Genomic DNA, 16,575 nt, shown 5'->3' on the forward strand with positions numbered 1-16,575 from the left:
ATATTCGGGGTAGTGTGTCCTGACCCTCACTGGCCTGGTGCTGTACTCTGCCTCCTAGTATCAGGACATTGGATGTGCTGCCGTGGAGACCTTCCAGCCCTGGGGTAGCCCCTTGTCCAGGGAGGCACCTGCCTCAAGGGGAGGGTCGCTAAGGGTGGCCGCCCCTCCTCAGGGAGATTGGGTGGGAGAATGCAGATCTTACTTCGAGAAACTGACTTTATTTGCTGAAAAGGTCTACCTGATAGTGGGATCATACGGGAGTTCTTTTTTTAGTATTTTGGGGAAGCTTCATCCTTTTCCCAGCATGGGTGTGCCAACCAAAGTCAATTCCAGATGATTTTTACCTATAAACCAGAGATTTTGCAAGAACCTCTCCAGCACAGAACATGAGGAGAACAGTTTCAAGACCTTAGACAGGCAGAGATTTCCCAGGATGCAAAATATACTAACCGTAGGAACAAACTGGTGACTTAGAAACTATGAAATGAAGAACTGGTTCTCCTTCTTCCATTTCTGGCTAGTGTGCTGGTCTGTGGCTCGATCTCACCTCAGGCAGCTGAAAGGTTGACCTCCCAGGTCAGCTACCACTGAGATGGCTACTGTTTCTAGAAATTCTTCGGGGTGTGGCCGGTTTTCCCCACCTGTGCACTGATCAAGTCGGCGACCTTGGACAGTGGAGCCACGGGTCCTCCAGGCATGGTTCTCCCCCAATGCCCCAGTAAAGCCATTCCACTGAGGGTTTAGGGGGACCGGAGCTGCCCCTAGGCAAAAACACCAGAGGTTCTCACTGTCCCTACCTGGCCTTCAGATGCTCCTCAGTTACTCCTGTGCCTCTGGTGTCTTCCTGGAACCCTGACCTGGCTGGTTTTGGACAGTTTGTCCAGTGGTACCCTCACTTTCTGGGAGGGGGATTTGCTGGAATCCGCAGTGTGTCCTGCAGCCCCACCGGGATCACTTTTTGAAGGCACGTCGCCTGGGCCATCTGAGGACTCAAGACTGTGGGTCTGTGGCTTGGAGGGATTCTGAGCAGCTGGTGGGATTCTGAGTGCTGGTGGGATGGGAGGGCTGCAAGGCCCAGAGGCAGGTTTCCAGGAAGCTGTCTGGGGTCCCCGGCATCCTGCCGTTTTTGAATCAAAGCCCTGAGATCTTTAAAATGCCAGCAACATTACAGCATGGGCCAGAGAAGCAAATGTCCCTGTGCACCCAACACCACCTAAACTATTGGCCATTTCTTGTCACTTGAGTTGAGTAGAAAGGATTGGGAGTCAGGGCTTGAGGGGGGTCCTGGGTCAGACTTTGTGTTTGGGGGACAAAGGTCATCCGGACAAGCTTGTGCTGAGGCTGAGGAGGGGGTCTGTGTGGAGACCCCAGCTGCAGGCACTGCTGTCCAATGATGCCCCCTCAGCCCGACCCAGTGCACCTGCTGCTGGGGGAGAGCCTGCCCCCTCCTCTCTGCCTGAGGGCTCTCTCCTGCACGAGGTGTGCCTCCTCCCCTGCCAGTCACTGCCAGCCTGCAGCCTGGGAGGGTGGGAGGGTGGCTACCCCGAGTTCCTTCAGCTGCTCGGGGAGCGCCTGCCCCCTCCTCTCTGCCTGAGGGCTCTCTCTCACACCAGGTGCCTCCTCTCCTGCCAGCCACTGCCAGGCTGCAGCCTGGGAAAGTGGCTATCCCGAGTTCCTCCAGCTGCTGGGGGAGCGCCTGCCCCCTCCTCTCTGCCTGAGGGTGTATCCTGTACCAGGTGCCTCCTCCCCTGCCAGTCACTGCCAGCCTGCAGCATGGGAGGGTGGATACCCTGAAAACCTCCAGGCCTGTGGACAGAGTCAGTGCAATGTGGTCTCCCAGCAAGTCTGAGCACCAGGCCCCCACATTGCTCACTCTCGTCCTATGGGCTCAATGTGCCACATCCTCCCTCAGGCTCCCTGGGTCCGAGTCCTCCTCTGCTCGTGGACCATCCTTGGCCCAGGCTCCACACGCTGGGACTGGGAGCGGGTCGTCTGGACGTTCTGGACTCTCGCTTCTGTTCCGGTGACACGGGCACAGGCCGGCCTCACAGACTGCTCAGAGGAGACTCAGCACAGGACGATGCAGGTCGCTGTAAGGGGAGATGCCAAGTGACCCCAGAGGGAGCGCACAGGCCTTGCAGAAGGCGCTGGGCTCATGGGGCTCAGTGTGGGATGCGGGCGCCCAGCCAAGGGGCATGGGGAATCCTGGTGAGGGCGACCCTGGCAAGTGGGGGAGGGGGAAGCCACGGAAGGGTCTCAGAAGAGGGAGGAGACAAGGAAGAGGACAGGACAGAGCTTCCCAAGGAGGTCGATGGAAGGATCAAAGGATCACAGAGACCCTTGGGGAAACTCGGAGGCCCTGGAGATGTTGGCTGAAATGCTGTCATTTGGTCAGAAAAATTGTGTCACAACTCCCCAGTTGACACTGGATGATTTACTCTTTGTTGTTTCTAGGAATCAGTGCGCACCTGCCATTAGAACTCACATGGCATGAAGTCTAGGACATACTTACTTTTCATCACTTTTCAGGACGAGATTTTTCTAGAGGAGGTGCTAAACACGGGTCTCTCCATTCTTTTCTTTGTGCGACTGGCCTGTTTCCAGGAGCAGATTCCTAGTGCTCATCGCCAGAGCTAGCCGTGAGGACTGCCCCCCATCACCTCCCACAGTGGACGTGACCATGTGGGTTGGGGGGTGCTCACTGATGAAGCCCCAGTGCTCAGTACCCAGCAGGGACCCCAGATCCTGTGCTGAATGAGGGAGGATGGGAGTGAGGGAAAGAGAGGGAGGGACGATGGGAGAGAAGGAGGGGAGAGAGGGAGAAAGGAAGGGAGGATGGGAGGGAGGCAGGATGGGGAGGGGGAGGGGAGAAAGGCAGGAGGAAAGGGAGGATGGGAGGGGTAGAGGGGAGGGAGGGAGGCAGGGAGGATGGGAGGGAGGCAGAGAGGCAGGGAGGGAGGGAGTGGGGGAGGGAAGGGAGGAGTGGAGGGGAAGGAGAGAGAGGGGGGGATGAATAAGTGAATAAATGACGTAGGGAGGGAGGGAGTGAAACCACAGAAGCTGGATCTGTACCTCAGGAGCCATTATTTGGGGTGAGGTCCGAGGGCATCACAGCCTGGGTCCTGGATGGTGGCTCAGGGCACGTCCATCTGTCCTCCCAGTGCTGCCCTTCCTTCTCCTTGGACCCGGTGTCATCCTGGATCCTCTCCACCTCCTCCTCCTCCAATTCTGAATGTTCCCAGGAACAGGGTGGCAGGAGGGGTCTCAGGAGGGGCTTCCCGGATCCTGTGCCCCGAATGACAATGTGACAGTGGCTACAGGGCATTCTATCATGAGGACTGGGACCATGGATCCCATCCATCTCCTTGGGCATTAGCGTTGTTCCATTCCCTGCTCTCTCCACCACCGCTGTGATGAACACTCCTGAAAGCAGATCTGTGAAAAACCGAGCCAGAGTTTCCGGGGGTGAGTCCGAGGCCGAGCATGCCAGGTGATGGGTGCACCTGCAGCCTGGGATGGGTGATGCTCACTGTTCTCCCAGACAGGGGTGCCCGTCACCCTTTCCTCCAGGGGACCTGCATTGGACCTCCACTTCCTCACGTTCTCCCCAGACCAGACACCTGCCAGTCTGAGGGTGATGAGCGCTGCCTCCATAGGGTTTCCTTTGCCGGAATCCTTCCCCGGGAGCTCCACATCTCTGACACATATTCCCTGCATGCCTATCCTCCCCCTTGGACTGGCATGTGTTTGGTCTCCATCCCTGTGGAACCCAGTGACTTGGAGCGTGGTTTGGACCAGAGTCAGGTGAAACCTTTCTCTGGCCTTGCTTTGTGGTGTGTCTTCCAGCTTTCTGCGTTTACCTGGTTTCTGTGTGGGCCGCAGGAGTAACCAGCCGTTTCCTGTCTGGGGTCAGGCTGTGGTGTCCCAGCAGGTACAGGGGTCTCTGCCCCGAGATTGTGCCTGTAATTCCTTTTTTTTAAAAAGGTTTTATTTATTTGCGAGAGAGAGTGAGAGGGAGAGAGATCACGAGCAGGGGGAGTGGGAGAAGGAGAAGCAGGGTTCCCATGGAGCAGGGAGCCCAATGCGGGGCTCGATCCCAGGACCCTGAGATCATGACCTGAGCCGAAGGCAGATGCTTAACGACTGAGCCACCCAGGCGCCCCTGTGCCCATAATTCCTAAAGTGGCCTCTCTGATTACATCTGATCTGTAATCAATCGGGGATTTCAATATCGAATAAGGGAAATTTTATGACAAATAAACAGAAGAAAACGAGTCCCCTTTGAAAATAAGTGGGCAGACACAAAGGCTCCTATTGCATGATTCCATGTACAGAAACATCCAGAACAAGTAAAAGAATAGGGAGAGAAAGCAGCTTAGGTGTTTCCAGGGTCTGGGCTGGGGGCGAAATGGGCAGGGGGGCTTCTGGTTCGGGGACTCCTTTGAGACATGAGATATTCCACAGCAATCTTCTGGGGTGTGGTGGCACAGCGTTGGGAATGTACTTATGCTCATCACATGTTCAGTTGAAAACAAGTAATTTTATTTAAAACAAATAATAAACAGTATAGAGAACATGAAAATGAACAATATGAACTAGAACAATATGAACCAGAGAGAAAGAACATAGGGGGAGGGGATGAAACAATCTGGTGGGGCGTCGGGGTCCGGCGATGGACCTAAGGGTAATTGTACAAGGAGCTCTCCCCGCAGGGCTGTGGGCTCTGGATGTGGCTCTGGGAGCCCTGCGGGAGCAGGAGTAGGGGCAGGGGTTGGGATAGGGGCAGGGCCAGGGGCAGGGCCAGGTGTAAGAGCAGGGCCAGGGGCAGGGCCAGGTGTAAGAGCAGGGCCAGGGGCAGGGGCAAGGGGAGGGATAGGATCAGCAGTCGTGGCAGGTGCAGGATCTAGGGCAGGACCTGGGTAAGGAGCAGGAACAGGAGCTCAGGCAGGGGCAGGGGCAGGGGCAGCAGGTCTGGCAGGGGAAGGGGCAGGAGCAGGAGCAGGAAAAGGAGCAGGAACAGGAGCTCAGGCAGGGGCAGGGGAAGGGGCAGCAGGTCTGGCAGGGGTAGGGTTATGAGCAGGAGCAGGGTCAGGGACAAGAACAGGAGCTCAGGAAGGGTCAGGGGAAGGGGCAGCGGAGTCTGGCAGGGGCAGGGAGAGGAGCAGGAGAAGGAGCAGGAACCGGAGCTCAGGCAGGGGAAGGGGCAGTGGCTCTGGCAGGGGCAGGGGAAGGGGTAGGAGGAGGATCAGGAGCTGGGTTGCAGCAGTGGCAGGTGCAGGATCCAGGGCAGGAGCTGGGTCAGGGGCAGGATCCAGGGCAGGAGCTGGGTCAGGGGCAGGAACAGTAGTAGGAGCTGGGTCAGGGGCAGGTGCCAGTTCTTCCTGGTCCGGGTCAGGCTGTCCGTGGGTGGGTGCCGGGTCACCTGCCGGCTCCTTGTCTCCTCCTGAGGTCGCTGCAGGCACCACCCCTCCGTCCAGAGCTGCCGATGGAGTTGGAACGGGCTCGAGCTCCTCAGGTGGTGGGGCAGCTGTGAGAGGAGAAAAGCTCACCCCGAGCCCGCTCTCTGTGGGCCTTTGCGGAGACAGAACCCAGCCCAGGGCCTCCCAGAGAAGCCGCAGCCAGGAAGGAGCCCTCCCTGGGGTGTCTCCCCGACTGCAGTCCACCCGCTGGATGCTCTGCGCCCAGTCGTTGCTCCAGGCCCCACACCAGCCTCTGGGGGCTCGTCCCTGTGGGGCCAGCACCGACCCATCCCCACACACCACAAACACCCAGCCCCAGCCTTCTCACCCTCGGGCTCGGTCTCCGTGGGCTCCGGCTCCTGGACCACTGTCCGGTGACCAACCACCTGGGACAGTGGTCTGGGGGGTGTTGGAGGTCTTGCCCGGCAATCCCCAGCACTTGTTTTTGGGGATGCCTGTGGGGTCAACCCCTCCGTCAGGGAGGAGGGCATGTCCGCCAGCTGCCTCGGGAGGTCATCTGTGGCCTTCTGCAAAGACAGGACGGGTAGCCGGCTGGAGGCATCACAGCCCTGCCCGGCCATCCTCACTGTCCTCCTGCCCAGTCCCCCTGCTGCTCCCAGATCAGACACAGACCTGTGAGTGCACAGCCCTGCACCCGGGATGCAGTGACCCATCCCTGCAGGGCGATCGGGATAAACCCTGGGTAGAAGGGGCAGCGCCCGCACACCCCATCCCACACAGACAGTCTTGACCTTGAACATGACCTGCCCACTGGGAATCTGACCCCTCATCAGCCTGCTCCTGCTCAGGGTGGCCCCACCCTGCATGACCCCTCTTTACACACACAGACACGCACACACACGCACACTCACACACAGAAAAGCACACACACACACACACACGGAGGGGAGGGGACCTGGGGCTGCACAGGTCAGATCAGAGCGTGTGGGGCTGGGTGGCAGGCTCTGGGCCTCCTGGTGTCACCTTTCTGTCCTTCTGGCCAAATGGCCAGAGGCTGTGGGGAGCCCTGATTCGACATCCCCAGCGGGGGACAGCGTTTGCAGGGCGCTCTTTCTTCAGCCTGCAGCGTCCAGATTTGGGGAAGCAGCACCCGAACATGCTTTTTGTTGGAGGGTCTCCAAAGAAATGAGCTGGGCAGGGGGCTGTCTCTGGAATGTGGGTGCCTGGTTACCGGGGTTCCAAATTCTGTTGGACTCTGTTGTCAGGGAAGTGAGGTCACCACTGCCTGGGGTCCCCTTACCCAACTTCCTCCTCACACAAGATCCCCGCCCGAGGGCCCCCTCCCCCGGCTGCTCAATGCTCCCCCTCCCCCCATGCCCCATCCATACAGTGACTTCCTCACAGCCCCCCCACAGCCTTCCCAAGGCCTGGGTGCAGCCGGTGTCCCCGCTGTGAGGACACAGAGCTGGCTTCAGACTGGGCTCCCCTGCGTGCCCAGGGCTGTGACCCTGGACAGACCCTGTGCCTCTCAGGGCCTCCCCAGGCTCCCCATCTGCACAGTGGGGTGTTCTGGCTTCTACTCCTAGGGAAGCCATCAGGGGTAGGACCTCTACATACATTCCGGACCTGCTCTCACAGGAGGCTGGGGCACACTTGGCAATGCAAGGATGAGCCAGGGGCTGGGCGGGACATGGAGCACAGCTCAGAGGGGCCTGGGTCTGCTCTGGGGTCTGGGCAAAGCCACCCCCTTCTTGCCTGTTCCCAGCCCCTGTGGGAAGGTTGCAATGAACTGATTCCGACCTTGTCCCCTGGTGACGCACACTTCCAGGGGCTCCCATTAGGTTTAGGCTCAGGCCCCGGGACCTCGTCTGCGCCCACGTGCTGGGCAGTCCCCACAGTGGTTCCCGGGCATTCCCGCATCCTGCTCACACATCCCTGTGGAATCCCCTCCCCTCCGGGGTGGATGGCCTGTGTGACCACGCTCTCAGGAAGAGAATGGGGCCAAATGCTGGGATGTCATTTCCAAGCTGATGGAGGAAAGTCTGTGACTTCTTCTGGTTCCCACTGTCGTGTGTTCATTCTCTGTCTCCTTCTCTGTTTCTGTCTCTGTCTCTGTGTCTCTCACAGGAGCAGGATCTGTGGACTCCAGGGGTGATGTGAGAAACCTCAGAAGCCTCCCTTGTCCGTGTTTCCCTCTTCTGTCCCGGTGCTCCGTTCCTTCCTAAGGCCTTGTCACCCGGACCAGAGCAGTGAATCTGGAACCTCTTCCAAATGGAGACCCGGAGGCTGCAACAAGGAGGGTCTTGGCCTTGGTCCCCAGACTAGTGGTCAGTGCTCTGCCACGTTCTGCGTACCCAGGTCCTCAGCCCCCCAAGCTCCCAGTCTGTCCTCTGCTCCAAAGGACCTCGAGGGAGTACAAAGCATTTTCCCAGGACTGGGGGCACAGGGGGTCGGGAATGGAGATCCAAGGCCAACAGGCTCTCCCACAAGCCTGTGGGACCCTAGGGACACTGCATCTCTACAGCCCAAGTGACAGAAGAGTAAGCTGAGGCCTTTGTGCTGGAGCCCCTCTGGACTTGGGGGTGGGTATCTCTTCCTGCTTCCAAGTGCCCAGGCTGGTGATGGACACCGGAACCCAGACCGTGTCCTCTCCCAGTGCCCTGGCAACCGCCCTGAGCCTCTTGGGGACCCCTGACCCTCAGCCTGGCCTGTCTCCCCTCCCCATGCTATGGATCTGGGTCCTTGCCAGGAGTCCTGATGCCCTGCCCCATGGCCCAGCTGTCTGCAACCTGTTTCTTCTTTCCCCCCTGTCACCCACCTCGCTCCCAGGGTTTCCTCCCCTTCTGACCCCCAGCTGGGCAGTCAGAGTGGTGTGTGTGTGTGGGTGTGGGGGTGGGTGTGCAGGTGCATGTGCCTCTACGTGCCTGGGGATGGCAAGGTCATGTCCCCACATGGGACGGTGTGGGTAGCTATTCCTGAGGATCTGAGGGGCTCTCACCCCCAAAGCAAACCTCATGGGAGGGTTGGGACTGGAGAGCAGCTCCTTGGACTCTGCACCCCTCATTTGTCCTGGGCCAGTCCCTGCCTCTCTTGACCCAGGTTCCCAACTGTCCCTGAGGGTCGGACATGGAAAGGCTTGAACGTGGCTGCTCCTCCAGGGGTAGGTGGGGGACAGGTGCATGCAGGCCTCCCCACCGAGAGGGCCAGCCAGGTGTGTCATGGCCAGGTGTGCACAGACGACCTGCCCACAGCTCCTGGACCATGACCCAGCCCTGCGGCAGATGTGCACGAGACCCATGGCTCCGCACCTGACCGGTCCCCCGCGTTCCCTCACCACCTCTGAGACAAGGGCTCTTCTTCGTCCTAGGGCCCGTCATCCTTCGGACAATGAGAGCAGAGGGATCCGTATGTAGAGGAGGCCGGCAGGGCGTCCCACGCAACATCGTGTGCCCATCTCTGCTTTGTCGTCTAGGCTTAGTGGCGGACCCCCACCTAGAAAGAGGCCCGCGGGGCAGGGACATTTGTCTGCCCTGTTCCCTGAATTATGGAAAATGTCTAGAAGGGGCTTCCTGTCCATGTGTGGAGTCGATGAAGCCCAGCCAGCACCTTTCAGATGTCTGAGTGGCTCTGGGGCCCCTCTGCCAGCCCCCAGGGATCCCTGCTCTGGCTCCACACAGGATGGGAACCCCAGATGGAATCTGAAACCTCCTCACAGCCAGGAATGCGGCTTTGCCCGGGACACAGGACACCGAGGCTTGGGGCAGAGAACTCCTTCACGGTAGAGAGGAACCGCCTCAGCCCCAGGCCACCTTCCCCGTGGGCCGGCCACAGGGTCGGGGAGCGGTCCCAACAGGCCCGACTGCAACCCCGTGTGTGGGGCCTGGCCTCGTGGCATGCAGGGTCCCCAGGAGACACCTGAGGTTCGGAGAGGGGACGTGCCAGGCCCGAGACACACAGCCCGGAGGTGAGGGGGAGCCTCCGGGCAGGACGGGGGGCCCTGCTCACCTTGGCGAGTAGCAGGTGTGGGAAGGGCTGGGGAGGCTTTCCTCTGGGAGGTGCTCTGGGAGAGGGGCCACAGGAGAGGGCCTGGCCCGGCTCCACCAGCTTCCTCAGGCTGTCAGCACGGACCGCCCACTGCCTCTGGCTCGCCCCCAGCGGCAGGTCCCACTCAGGTTCACGGTGGGGCTGATCTGTGGTAAAGGAGGGACAATTCACAACACAGAAATTGCAAAACTATTTCTGTCCGTGTCCTGAAGTGCCACAGAATATCCAAATTGGTTCGGATCATCTTCCACGTATGTGAAGGGTGATTTTGTACCTGGCCAAGGCTGGGGCTGGACCGGGTGTGTGTGTCTGTGTGTGAAGGACCAGGTGTGTGTGTGTGTGTGTGTGTTTGAAGGACTCGGTGTGTGTGTGTGTTTGGCGTGTGTGTCTGTTTGTGTGTGTCTGTGAAGGGAGCAGCCCAGACCCCTTGGGTTGAGGTCATGGCCATGTAAGGGGCACAGCCGTCGTGGCACCCCGGGTCGTCAGTGTTCCGGATGGCGTCGGGGCAGGAGACACTCCCGGCCCTCCCCGAGCCTGGTCCTTGAGCGCCCTCGTCCCCACACTCCCCCTGAGCCCGCACCAGCCCTTACAGACTGCCTGGTGCACGTGCCCCACGCCGGGGAGCCGTTGAGGGAGGCTCCTGTTGACCAGCTTGTCCCCAATTTCTTCCATGGGGCTCTGCGAAGACAGTGAGCGGAGCCCTGCCCGGCCGTCCTCACCGTCCTCCTGCCCAGCCCCACTGCTGCCCCCAGATCAGACACAGCCCCGTGCGGGCACAGCCCTGCGCCCGGGGTGCAGTGACATGTATCGACAGGGCTCCGGATCAACCCTGGGGAGAAGGAAGCCGCCCCAGCACAGCCCGTCCCTGTGCCTTGTCAGAGGAAACCGGCCTCCCCCAGCAGCGCTGAGCTGCCTCGAGACCTGGCTCTCGTTCTCGGGCTGCCTCTCACTCTGCCAGTGGTGCCGGATCGGGTGGGAGAACTGGTGTGGAGGTGGCTCTGCTCTGGAATTCACCCCGGAGCTGCTTTTGCCTCCGGAGGGGGACCGCGGGTCGGAGCTGGAGGGGCTCTAGTCGGCGGGGCCCTGACCGCTGTGGCCTCAAGATCGGGTCAACCTTCCTCTTGTAAATTTCCACAAAAGGAAGCAGGCAGAATCCTAGAGATGTTCTTCCAGTGGTGACCCCTGTGACGCTCCTGGATCCGAGTGGTGCCAAGGTGGACTGCCTTAGGAGGTTTGCGGGCACTGGCCCGTGTGAGGTTTGGGGACTCCCTGTGAATGCCGTGACCAGTTTTTACCATCTTGATTATGGTCTTCCATAATTTTTTTTCCAAAAGGATGATACCAAATTACTACTTTTTTTATGCATGCTTTTTAAACTTTTTCTCTACTGTATCTTCTGAAAGTACCTTCCCATATATTTCTGTTTTTTTTTTTTAATTAACATAATACATTATTTGTTTCAGGGGTACAGGTCTGTGATTCACGTATTTCTGTTTTTAAGGAATTAATATTTCTAAATTTTCAGTGACTGAAAACATTTCCATGATATAGATGTACCATTTGACCAGTTCTTCACCTTTGGACATTCAGGTGTTTTTTTCCCCTTCCTCTTTCTTACTGTCTTCCTGTTACTTCATTCCTTCTTCTTTCTGTCTTCCTGTTATTTACTGGTGATAGAACTTTTGTTTTTGGGTGTCCAGAGTTATTTGTTCGCTGGGCATAGAGTTATTTTATTAAACCCTAGTGTGGACTTTGGGTAGGCTGTTGCTTGTGAGAGTGCCACTTTTTGTGTTCAGGTATGGACCCATATCTTATGTGTATCTGTCTTCCCAGCATGTAGCATTTGCCTGGTACAGTGGGTGCTCACTAAAGAATTATTGTTGAGTTCCAGAAATATAAGGGCCATGGGACAGATATTTAAGTATTTACCACGTATTTAAGGCCCTATATATAGGAATGAATAAGACAAAGATTGTCCTTGCTCTCATAAGCTGAAATACTACTCTCTACAACAAGTTTTATGTTATAAAGATGACAAGCCTCTTAATGTGAGGATCAATTAAAAAACCTTAAAGTTGGGGCACCTGGGTGGCTCAGTCGGTTAAGGGTCTGCCTTCAGCTTAGGTTTTGATCCCAGGGTCCTGGGATCAAGCCCCACATCAGGCTCCCTGCCCCTCCCCCTCCACTCCTGCTCTGTCTCTAGCTTTCTCTCTGTCAAATAAATAAAATCTTAAAAGAAAAAAAAACCCTTAAAGTCACACAATGTAGGAGAAGCAGTCTACGTGACCTATAGCGTGGTTACTTTTCATGCATGTGGCTAATTGAGGGTTGACTAATTGATTTTCCTGTAGATGATATTTCTTATTTAGGATTGTCCACTAGGGTTACTACAATGGAATGATTTTTTTCAGGTTCATACTTTTTGACCCTTTCAAGTAACTAGAATCAGTTAACTAAAATTTAAAATTTCATACCTGAACATAATATGTTATACTTAGCTATTATAGAGAACTCAACAGATCTTTTAGGATTGGGTTTGGGGGCAATAGGAAATATATCCCAAAATATTTTTGGTTTTTCTCTTGCACATTTTAAAATATGATTAAACAAAGATTGCAGCCACGGAGATTTTTTGTTGTAAATTGGTGTTTCAACACTGCCAGCCGTCCACGCTTTTTGTGGTCCCACTTATAAAAGTGGAAAGTGAAGGGTGAGTGGCTGCCCTCTTGGGCAGGCACATAATTAAAAAAAAAAAAATGTGTGTGCCCCAGCAGAGCTATATTAGAGTTTCATATAGCTGCCTTTTTCTTTTTTATTGTAGGGCCAGCTCTCAATGTTGCAAGAAAAAATAGACCATTTGGAGCGTTTGCTAGCTGAGAATAATGAGATCATCTCAAACATTAGAGACTCGGTCATCAATTTGAGTGAGTCTGTGGAGGATGGTCCAAAAAGTTCACAAGGCAATTTCAGCCAAGGTGCTGGCGCACCTCTTCTGCCATCAAAACAGTTGTCCCTTGTAGTGGACCCTGAAGACTGTTCGTTCGCTTTGCAAAGTGGAAGTCGGAATTCAGATGTGCAGGTAATGTATGCATTCGTTAATGATCATTGGGATTTTCTTGCTTTTCTTTCTTTTTTGATCTGGTGTCTGTTTTAACTTAGTAAGTTGCTTAAACTCTGGATTCTAGTTTCTGTTTTTGTAAAGTGACTGGATTAGTCACATGACCATTAAAGTTGTTTTTAGTGATAAAATTCTGTAATTCTTTATTTCCCTAATTATTTTTTTTATTATTTTATACTTTGTGATTATGGCCTTTTTGTATGCTTTTTAGGTCTTATTTTGTCTAGTAGATGAAGACTTTTAGAGGTTTGTTTAAATTTGACCAAAGAGATTTTCTTATCTTCCTATTAAGAGTATAAGAAAAGCCTTATTCTTACTATATATCTTTTATACATTATAGGTTTCACACAGTGTAGGGTTCGATACCTTCTGCTGAATATCTCTTTGTGAGAGAGGGAAGGGAAATATTCTAGAGCTGTGCTGTTCAGTATGAAAGTCACTGTCCACGTGTGGCTCCTGAGCACTTGAAATGTGGCTAGTTTGAATTGAGATGTGTTCTAAGTGTTGAAGACTTACTATGAAAACGAATACAAAATACTTTGTTTCATTTTACATATATGTGGAGATAATATTATGAGTATATTGGATTAATTTAATTAATTAATTTAAAAAATTACGGATTTGCCTTGCATTCTGTTTCTCTTGGATAGCGCTTTTCTAGAGGGTGGTGGAGTTGTAAACTAGGATAAGAAAGGACTTCTGCTTTTCTTAAATTTAAGGTGTGTCAAATGTGCTCTGTTCTGCCAGTTAGCAGAGAGCTGTGTTTAACCTGTACCTTAGACCTGAGCTCAAACTTGGTGACGAGTCTGTACTCGTCAATTAATTTAATTTAATTTAATTTAATTTTGTTGGACAAAATGGGTTGGCTCTGGCCTTGCTTTGGAGTAGATGTTTCTACTAACTTCTGGGGACAGAGAATGTGATAGGATCTTGAAGCCTGTGGCTCACAGACCAAGCCAGCAGCTGGAGACAGAGTTGGCCAAGCCTTGTGCCCATAATCTTATCAACTAGTGTGTGGTCAGGTTCCCACACTATCAGGATTCTGTGCTGTGAAGGTATATCTATTTTTGTGAGTCTTGGCTTCGTATAGGTTTTAAATAAGTACCTTTTAAAGGAGAACAACAAAACTCTTTTTGGAGGGGGTTGTTAAATCTGGGCTGGACAGAAACAGCCGTATTGCTGAAGAACCCCAGAAGGCAGGCAGAACGAGGCAGTGGGGTACAGGGCGAGCTGCAGGGCCGGAGAAAGAACCAGAAGGAATAACAGAGACTGTTAACACATCCTCCTTTCCAGCTGGTTCCCTTTATTGACTCATCCTTGGGAGCATTTTATTTTATTTATTAAAGTCATACATTCTGAAGTGAGAGATATGTTGTTGCCTTAAAATACTTTGCATTCACTTTTTACATAATTTGCTCGGTATCTTTAAGTTTCTTTGTAACCCGCTTATATATTTTATAATATATAGTGATTTTTATGTAATTAAAATTTTATATATAATTTTTACATAATTTAAATTTTACCAAAGTCAAATTTTGGTAAAATCAGTTTTGGGTTCTTTGTCACATTTAGTATTATAGAGGATATGAAAAATACCAGCTTTTAGGTTTTTTTTTTTTTTTCTGCAATATTTTTTCCTTTGTGTCCAAAAAGATTATTACCTCAGACTACTACATTGGAAACATAGAGAGCATTTGAACATTTAAAAATTTCCATTTTTACATGATTATGCCTCATTCACTCAGTTGTAGTTTTAGTTTTAGAATGAAAAAGGTGAACATAACATTTGCTAAATGAAGGAACAGCTGTAGATGCATTTCCATTCAGATACAGATTTTAAAATATATGTGATTAATTGTAAAATAAAGACAACTCAAAGTAAAAAAAATCATCAGTATTGCTTGTGAAAATGCTGAAATATTTGGTCATAATCACATTTCATCAAGAAATTTTTTCTTTGCTGTTTAGTTCCTATCAGTTTCCACTAAAATGTATTAGAAGAAAAGCAGGGCAAGAAGGAATTGAATGAAATTATTTTTCATTAGAAGCAGATGGAGGAGGGGCTTATTTATCAGGATAGTTAAGTAACACAGTAGCATTTTAAGAATTTGAATGGTAATTAAATGTTTTCTGCCTTAAACTGTTCAGTTAATGTCTACAGAAATAGTTTTATCTAGTAAAATACATACACAGTGACTAGCTTTGAGCAAATATTTTCCAACATTAAGTTCAAATTAAAAATGGTAATACATGGTTAAATTTACTCTTTTTTCCCCTATATTTTGTCTTTTGTATTTTTAGATGTTGGATGTTTACAGTCTAATTCCTTTTGACAATCCAGATGGTGGAGTTTGGAAACAAGGATTTGACATTAGCTATTTATTTAATGAATGGGACTCTAAGCCCCTTCAAGTCTTTGTGGTGCCTCATTCCCATAATGACCCAGGTAAAATTTACACTTCAAAAAAACTACAGGTTATTAAGCCCCTGTACACACAGAGTATTTTAACGAGAATCTGGTAGAGCTGATTTCTCAAGTTTTTGAGACACTATTTGCTGACTTGTTCCAGCAACGTATTCCTTTTATTTTGAGTTTTTATCAATTTATGTGCCATTCATGGATAGTACTTGTGCGATGTGAAATAGTAATAAACACAAGAAGGTCTTTGTTTTGGGGATGAAAAGTTGAATTCACTTAAGGTGCTGACTGTTCATCGTAGTTACTTCTTGTAAAATACTGCGTGGGAGAATTATTTTGTGTTCATAAACTGTGCACTAAAAAATGCAGAATTCTCATGGGAACGTTTGAATCTTTAAAATGGAAAAGCAATGTAAAGTGGTTAAGAGCCTTGGTCAGGTGGACATGAGTGTGGAGTCCCAACCCCATGGTGTGAGACAACTTTAGGCAAGTTACAGAATGTGAAAGTAAGTATTTTCGCGGGTAGAATCAGAATAAAGTATCTACTTTATAAGATGAGTTGTAAAAGCGTGATGCATGGCCCCGGTAACTCCTGTCATTATCATTATTGTTATTATTTCATATGACAGCTTTTGTTATTTATTGGGGCTGGAGACCTTTTCCTCCAAGGTAAGGGAGAATTGCTAAAATTACAGTGGGAAATGTGATTCAATGTATAGATTTGTTAGTGTGAGTACACTGGCACAGAGTAAATACTTCATGAATTCTGTTGCAGAATTTTTGGGGGAATGTACTTCAAAAGACTTCCTTTGAGGACTGACTTACACTTCTATTTGTTACTTTTCTCAATTTTTCCATTTCATCATTACTAATCAGAGGCACCATTATTCACCTAGTACTTTGAAGGTTTTTTTCTTTACTCCCAGCATTCATTTATCTCTGACTTATATCCTTTCCCATTGATTTATTGGCATATGTTCCCTTCTGTTTCTAAGACAGTAGAACTTGTTGCTTTAGGTCTGGATGGACACATGATTTGGTGAAGTTGTGTGTGTCTGTGTGTGCGTACACACGTGTGCTGCTTTGGATGTGAAAGGTACTCGGGCAGTTTGGATGCTGAAATGTTTGAATTTCCATAAAACTTCAAAATTCAGTATGCACAGAGGTCTGAAATATGTGAAATCAATATTATTTTGGAAATTTGTGATGAGCATATGTCACACCAGCTTCCGACTTGGTTTCTCTGTCTTTGGTCTTAATGTCTTTATCTTTTCTTACAAATACCCATCCATCTTATTAACCTTTCCTCTTAAATGTTTTGCATCTTCTTCCTCCTTAATCTTAGCCTGTCCCTTCAAATCCAAACTCCGATGGCCAGGCATCATGGAAAGACTGCAGGGATCTGGAGCCAGGCAGAATGAGGCAGGCATCCTGGCTTGGCTGTATACTGGCCCCAAGTCCTTTGGGCACATTTGTGTGTCTGTCAAATGCAGATCATATGGTAGATCATCTTAAAGCAGGAGTTAGTTATGAAGTAAATACAAAAGGTGATGAAAATCACACGTAATTAAAAT

General features: G+C 51.4%; 1 protein-coding gene across 4 annotated transcripts in view; it reads left to right on the plus strand.

Annotated features, from left to right (window-relative positions):
* Positions 1–16,575, plus strand: part of LOC135363104 (TBC1 domain family member 22A-like) — a 97,231-nt gene that overhangs the window by 26,476 nt on the left and 54,180 nt on the right. For 3 of the 4 annotated variants that reach the window (XM_064583791.1, XM_064583792.1, XM_064583793.1), the window contains one exon: positions 7,548–7,921. The exons of the other annotated variant lie outside the window; for it this stretch is intronic. In XM_064583791.1, the coding sequence (XP_064439861.1) occupies positions 7,548–7,645 (98 nt within the window). In that variant the 3' untranslated portion in view covers positions 7,646–7,921. Of the gene's footprint in view, positions 1–7,547; positions 7,922–16,575 lie in introns of those variants that run through there. 4 annotated transcript variants of the gene reach the window in all.

This window comes from Mirounga angustirostris, unplaced genomic scaffold (assembly GCF_029215605.1).
Source record: "Mirounga angustirostris isolate CCGP_5_RB_7025 unplaced genomic scaffold, mMirAng1.0.hap1 SCAF_18, whole genome shotgun sequence".
In the NCBI taxonomy this organism is placed as follows: domain Eukaryota; kingdom Metazoa; phylum Chordata; class Mammalia; order Carnivora; family Phocidae; genus Mirounga; species Mirounga angustirostris.